Here is an 8,038-nt window from a genome sequence, read left to right on the forward strand (position 1 = left end):
ATTATAAAAGGATTTTACACTCAAGGGATTGATGTGAATGATATGAATGATATGTACATCTGAATCAATAACTTCACAAGTCACTTGGAATTGAATCCATGGAATGCAACGGGAAAGAACGATGCATTTCGATCCCAATTTATTTTACTTGTTTTTCGCTCAATTTATGATTTTTGACAACTAAACACAAATTTTATAAAAACATCATTGTAAATATATACTCAATTAAATCTTGTAGGAATTAGTGTAAATTCACTCTGCTCCCTGAGGATGATATCCTGGTACTTTACCGGATTTTACTACTTGGATGATACGGTGCGCTTGCCGTTCCACAAATATATTACAGATTGCATTCTTGATTACTTGCACTCTAGAACTTGACTTGTTTCTTGTTTATACTTGATATTCACATGCACATATTGAAGTGATTTAGGCATTTCTTTTGAATAAGTCACTTAGCCATATAAGCCTACCTTGAATGAGTTTATCCTTTGATAGCCCCTTTGAGCCTATTTACCTATTTCCTTGTTATTTAGCTCATTACAAGCTTATAAGTGAAAACCCATGATTGTCCTAACCTTAGGGAATTTTGGAGCTTTGGAATTCTTTTGGGTATGTGTATTAAGTTAAAAAATGTGCATTGTTCTTCAAATCTTATGAATTCTTGGTTATGTCTTAATGATTGATACAATTGTGTATATAAGTGTTCATAAAAAATGAAGAAAAAAAGAAAAACAACAAAAAGAGAAACAAAAGTGAATAAAATGTTGAGTAAGGAAAAGAGGATTGGAATTAGAGATTTGGTCTTATGTTGGGGTTGATTTTTACGTACTTTTTACTTATTCCCCATTGCTCCTCTATTCCATTTGGTTTTAGCTACATATCTCATATTTATCTTACCTTGTTCTTGACCCCATTACAATCTTGAAAAGCCATTTTGATCTTTATGTGCATGTGATTATGATGTTGATGTTAGAGGCTTGTCAAGCTTGTGGTTGTGTTTATTTTCATGAAGTGTTTTGAGTGTAAACACTTGCAACCTAAGACACATGAGTGTAAACACTTTAGAGAGCATATTTTGTGAGGTTCTATCATTGTTGTGACTCGCCTCTTGGTTTGATTGGTTTCTTGGCATACTTGAATTCATTGGATGATGTTCATAGATATCTTGATTCGATTCTTTCACTCTTGTGTGTTTGATTTTGCCCATTTCATTGCATTTCCTAGATTTCATTATGAAGTTTGTGATTTTCTTAGGTGGTTCATTTTCCTAGTTTTTGTGATCTTCTTGCATGACTCACTTTGGTGCATATCGGTTAGCATAGCTTTATTTCTTGATTTTACCTAGGAGTACAAAAGGTTAAGTGTGGATAAGTTAATTTGAGATTATTTAGTCCAATTAAATCTATTATCATTTTTGTATCATATTTGACATCAAGGACATTTTGGGCATTACAGAAGGCAAAGATATGTGTTGAAGTGAAATTGTATTTTAGGAATTTTTAATTGTAATTTTGTTTTGGGCCCATTGTTTAGGGCCCATTTCGGTTTTACCCATTTACTTAAAGATGGGAAACCGAATTCCAACTATCACTTTTCATTCCATCGCTTTACATTTTTCGTTTTTCCCTTCTTTTTGCTCTACTAGGGTTTCTTCATTGCATTTTGGTTTTCACTTCTTCTTTATTTCATTTCAGTTTTGCTTCCATTTCCATGGAAGCCTAAACTTGTAAACTAAATTTATTTGGTAATGTATCACAACTCTTGAGATTTTTTTATTAATGCATTTTCGGTTTCTTTACTATTGATTTTTCTATCCTATTTGTGAATATGGTTGCTTAATCCTATTGTTTGGAAAATGGTTTATGAGTTTATCTTTGTTTAGTTGATTTACTCTCTAGTGCATGAACGTTTAGTTTGTGTGAATTTGTTAATGTTCCATGACTATTATGATTTCGCTTAGTTAAATGTTTAAGTTGTGAAACTATGCAAATTAGGAAGATGATGTTTGGAATCTGAAATTAATATTTTAAACCGAGGATTGAGTTGTGAACAAACGAATCAAATGAGTTTAGTCATTTTATTACATTGCCTAACTACAGTTTCTGAATTTGATTTATATTCATACTATCCAACAACAAAAACTCTCTTGTGTGTGTGAGAGTATAAGGTGTTTGAAACTTTGTTTGAAATATAATTCTTGAGAAACGACCTAGGAATCACTTCCTAATACTGCAGTTTTTAGTTGTTATATTATTTGTATCAGGTACAATATCGATCAATGGGTAATAATAGAGTCTCTAATATCAACTTAAGGCTCAAACGTGACACACTCACTCTGATGTTTATTTTAAATAGTGTTAACTATAATAAACCGCTGTAAACTTCTCTTTTATAGGTATATGACCAAATGTATGGTCTAAGATTAAATTATCAGTTATAATTTGCATCTATAAATTATGTATCAAGTATTGAAATAATCATGAAGAAAGTTTTCTTAATTATCTAAATTTTACTTTTTTTTTAATTCCTTAATTTTTCCTTAGTCATTTAGAAATAAACTTCCTAACAGGTACTTAAAGATTACTCAGCAATGAAGTTATCACATTGGCAATAAAATTTAAACTCACAATATTTGAAATTATTACCAACTAAAAAACATTTGTTGGTATTGGATCATTCATTTTTTAATCTCAATTATAATAGTTCTACATTTCATAAAAACCTCTAAACAAAACTTACTTTTTTTTACATTAAAATTTCTTTTATTTAAAATGCATGAGTAAAATGTTAATTTGATTATTGAGATTAACATTACAATTTGAACAAGTGGATGTTGTTTGTATGTAGAAGTGGATATGAAGGGAGTTGTGTTTGGCGAGCTTTAGAATGATTATTTTAAATAGATTTTTGAGTTAAGTCTAATATAAACTAAATTTTTATGTTTAGAATAACTTAGTTAAAGTTTATAAACTTTCAAGCAAATTATTAAACTCAAATTAATCCATCAGCTCGTCAGATAGAATAATGATTATTGATATGTAAAAATGAGAACCTTTAAATCAACTTTTATAAAAACAAATTATATATATAATATTCATATTATTGGTATAAAAAATAAAATTTTCTATACATATATAGTAATTGTAAAATATTTGACATATAAAATATATATATGAGTCGTTAGTTCATTAGTTCATGAACATAACAAAGAGGATTACAAACATGTTTAAAAATTATATTTAAAAAATAAAGAAAAATCATGTTTACAACAAGATTTAATTAAAAAAATTTAAAAATATAATCATGGGACTAATTAGTGTCTTAGATGGAAATTAATCATCTCTAGTACTGAAGAGTTCAGTGTTCGATAGGACGATGATATGTGGCAAAAAAAAAATTTAACGCTATAATTACATATTATTTTCTATTAAAAATAAATAAAAACTTTTTAAAAAATTCTTATACTCATATTCCAGTACTGGTTTCTCCAGTAGTAGAGAGGAGTTGAACTGTCTTAGAAATGACTTCATTAAAAATGTAGTTAGATGCAAAATTGTGCCACTCACCCACAACTTCCCATTTTCTACACATTCCTTGTAAATACCAGAAAAGTTACATGCAAAATATTAAATATTTGATTATATGAATAATATTTATCACACACTTTAAAAATGAAAATGATTAATTATTTACCCCATATACTCACGATTCTTTATCTTAATTTGAAAGTGGAAATGTAACACTGCGAGGTAAAGGCCGTTGAAAGTGCATTGTCGTCCGTTTATTCTGTTTGTGCCCACCCATTAATTGGCCTTTCAATCACTCTTTTCTTCTCTTCCTTCATCTCTTAACTTTGTATTTTCAATCCTGTTTTCATCCCTTCATCATCACCCCACTTTGCTTTTACCATCTTTTTATGGTTTGTATCCTCCATTCCTCATTCTTCACGTTTTTTTTATTTATATTCTCATGCAAACAACATAGTATATCAAAAATTGCACTTTGCTGGTGTAAAAAACTTTCATGTCAAACTAGGAAGCATGTATACCTGGACAGACAATGATGTAACACAACATTGATGTGTTGATATGATAAAAAATTAAAATAATTGAAAGATATCTTACTTAAAAGTGTTGAATAAATCCAATCAAAGTTTTAATAAATCGGAGATTTCAATTAAGGTGATAATATTATGGTTTTAGCCGGTTATACAATGATAATAGGACGCATCAGACACATTTTCCTAATTGCATGTAAAACCATGCATCGAATGTTACCGGGTGATCAAACAACCATTCTTTATAGTGATCAATGAACAACTTGTCATCATTATGGTTGATTAATGAATAAATTTGTGTCTATGTTTCTGGGTTTTGTTTAAATTGTTGTGATTATTAATCTATTTAATTGATTTTTTGGGAATTTGGAATTGGATCTTGGACACAGGTTTGGGGTGGTGTTGGGTGTTAGAAAAATGGCATATAAAGTGGATCATGAATACGACTATCTCTTCAAGATCGTACTCATTGGTGACTCTGGTGTTGGAAAATCCAATATCCTCTCCAGGTTTACCCGAAATGAGTTCTGCTTGGAGTCCAAGTCTACCATTGGTGTTGAATTTGCAACAAGAACGTTACAGGTAAATTGTTTTTTTATTTTGTTTCTTTCTGAAATTTTGTGAAATCTCGGCCACTTTTCTATTAATATTCATTTGAGAGATGATGAGTACAGTTCAAAAACTACAACTTTTGCAATTTTATTTCATTCTAATTTCTAAATATGGTTGATAATTACCATATCTGTTAGATTTTGAAGATGAACAATGACCCTGCTAATATGATATAAATGAAAGCATATATAGCTTGGTGTCTAAGATATGATAAAATCTCATGTGTTTTAAATTGTAATTCACAATCATAATTATTGTAATTTTAGCTGCATTGGCTGTTTTTGTTCATTACAAACTTTGACAATAACAATAAACGCAACATAACCAAAATTACAATTACAACCATAGTTTAAAACTCTAAACATTGCTCTATAAGACAAATGTCCTTATATGGAAACCTAATATTTACACTAAGAATATTAACATTCTTGACAGATAAATGAGAAAAACGCAAATGCCTAATCTTATTCAGGAAGTTATTGGAGGTGTTATAATTTCTATTATATTACAATTAAATTTAACACCAAAAGGGCACCTATTTTTTAAAGAATATTTTATTTCTCTTCTCTTGACCTAAAAGATAAACGTTTCTCTTTGATGTCAAATTTAGTTGTAAAAAACCATTGTAATATTTTCCATGTCTAAGACATTTTTCAAACATATAACCATGCATGTGGGTGTAAACTATTTATTTTGTTATCCAAGTTTAATACATAGCTAAATTTGTTAAGAATCATAAGGACTAAGAAGTTTGATTTGTGTCACCCATATGAATTTTTTTACTAAAAGATATTATACCTTCTTTGATGAATTCTCATCTTTGAAAGAGATTAATCTTAGATTATAAGCTAGATGACACATTGGTGCCTATAAAGAAAACTTCACACTTTATCTTTTTTCTGAAAATAATTATTTAAAGTGTGAATGAGAAGATATTTGTTTGTTAAAAAATAGAGTATTAAATGAGAGGGTCTTTTAGGAGTTTATCTATGACAATGCTTATAAGAATTCATGATCAAAGATTAAAAAAGAAAGAATGCATGTTTAAGTTGTGTGTTTCTCTTATTTATAATTAATCTAAAGGGAAAGTGATAATGGTGTGCAAGTAGCATTATGGTTCTGGAAATGTAGAAATTTTTGGGACAATAATTTGTTATCCTTTGGTTTTTAAGAGGATATTTTAGGATGTGTAGATAAAAAATAATTGAGTTATAAAAATGAAGTTATTTATTACAAGAAAAGTTGTCAAAAAATTGGATTACAAATACCACCACTATTTGTGGGTTATATATTGTCACTAGTTATCTACATGAAGAACTAATTCCTCATAATACTTATTTGACACACAGGTAGAGGGTAAGACAGTGAAAGCACAAATATGGGACACTGCAGGTCAAGAAAGGTATAGAGCCATCACAAGTGCATATTATAGAGGAGCTGTTGGTGCCTTATTAGTCTATGACATAACAAAGAGACAAACATTTGACAATGTTCAAAGGTGGCTTCGTGAACTAAGGGACCATGCAGACTCTAACATTGTTATTATGATGGCTGGAAATAAATCTGACCTAAATCATTTGAGAGCAGTGTCTCTTGAAGATGCTCAAAATTTGGCTGAGAAGGAAGAACTTTCATTCCTTGAGACTTCAGCATTAGAAGCCTTTAATGTTGAGAAAGCATTTCAAACCATTTTGGATGATATATATCATATTATAAGTAAAAAGGCTTTGGCAACACAAGAGGGTGCTGGAACTAGTAGCATTCCTCAAGGGACTACAATAAATGTCTCAAATATGTCAAGTAATATTGGAAACCAGAAAAGTTGTTGCTCCAATTAACACAGGAAATGTGTAGAAAAGGTGAAGAGAGACAAGTTTTTTGTCAAATTTTATTTGTTTTTTGCAACACAAATGAGAAATAGTTGCTACCTTTTGGCAGATTTCTGTTCATTTTTTTGTTTGATTGGAAGATAGGAGAGCCAAATCTCTTGTATTTTAATGGGAACATAATTGAAAATGAATATGATGTTGTTAACAGGTTAATTACAATTCTCTCGTTATTTGGAAAGCTCTTTAATCCACCATTTGAGTTTGTTAAAATAATGAAAACTTTTTTTTATCCCTAACACACCTCCACCTTTAACCTCACCAACTTACAAATACAAATTAAATGACACCACCTTTCACCCATACCATCATCAATGGAGTAGTAGTAGAAAGTCCACTCTTAGATATAGATATTGACACATCACACTGAAATTATTTCAAGACAATGTTTTTAGTAACTTTTTAAATTAAATAATTGAGTAAATTTTACTCATATTTCTTGAGTTTTAGTAAAATTACATAAATCATCCATTTTTTTTAGATTTACACAAATTACCCATAATTAAGTTAAATAAAATATTGGACATTAAGAAGACAAGTCCAAATAGTATAAGAGTTATAATCTATTTATTATTTTGGTTAATTATAATATAATATAAGAGTAATTTAAACAACTAAATAGAATTATTGATACAGTTTGCAACCAACATCACTAGATTAAGTGCATAACCCAATCAACACTAATAGAATTTTTACAATATATTCTTAGTGTAGATATTAATTTGTCATAAACCAATCACATTCTATTATTATAAATAAATTATTTTATGATCATTCTTTTTAATTAAGTGCATTTTTTAATTGGATTAATACATAATAGGACACCAAAAATAAAACAAATAATCTCCATTCAAGTACTAGAGGAGCGACATATGAATTAGGATGTGCATGTGTCCCCTTGAAAAATGTAAGTGTTAATATTTTGCACACTTAGTTATATAAAATTATATTCATATCATTTATCACAATACATTTTGAACCACTTCATACAACTTAGACTAAATTACACTGACACCCCTGAGTTTTAGAGAAATTATACGAAACACCCCTCACTTTTTTACACCTACACAAATACCCTATTTTTATACTTTCATTACATTGATCACCCCTACATGAGAGATAAGTGTAATATTTTGAACAAAAAATAAGAAAAATGCAATTAAGTTAAACAAAATATGATATATTATGGACACAAGTCTAAATAATATACAAATCAATGTATCTTTATTATTTTTGGTTCGTTATAATATATTACAAGAGCGATATAAACAATATTTCTTTTGAATTTTTGATGCATTCTGTAACAAAAAGTAATAAAGATACATTGATTTGTATATTATTTGGACTTGTCTCCATAATATATCATGTTTTGTTTAACTTAATTGTATTTATCACATTTTTTCTTTAAAAGATTACACTTGTTTCTCATACAGGGGTGATCAGTGTAACGAAAGTATAAAAAATAAGGGGTTTGTGTAGG

The 8,038-nt window shown here is 28.9% G+C and overlaps 1 protein-coding gene across 1 annotated transcript; it reads left to right on the plus strand.

Annotated features, from left to right (window-relative positions):
• LOC109345096 (ras-related protein Rab2BV-like) lies at nucleotides 3,800-6,606 on the plus strand. Its single transcript, XM_019583881.1, has 3 exons — nucleotides 3,800-3,922; nucleotides 4,450-4,642; nucleotides 6,022-6,606. The coding sequence occupies exons 2-3, from the start codon at nucleotides 4,478-4,480 to the stop codon at nucleotides 6,508-6,510; spliced, it is 654 nt and encodes a 217-aa protein (XP_019439426.1). The 5' UTR covers nucleotides 3,800-3,922; nucleotides 4,450-4,477; the 3' UTR covers nucleotides 6,511-6,606.

The sequence above is a fragment of the Lupinus angustifolius genome, chromosome LG04 (genome assembly GCF_001865875.1).
Source record: "Lupinus angustifolius cultivar Tanjil chromosome LG04, LupAngTanjil_v1.0, whole genome shotgun sequence".
In the NCBI taxonomy this organism is placed as follows: domain Eukaryota; kingdom Viridiplantae; phylum Streptophyta; class Magnoliopsida; order Fabales; family Fabaceae; genus Lupinus; species Lupinus angustifolius.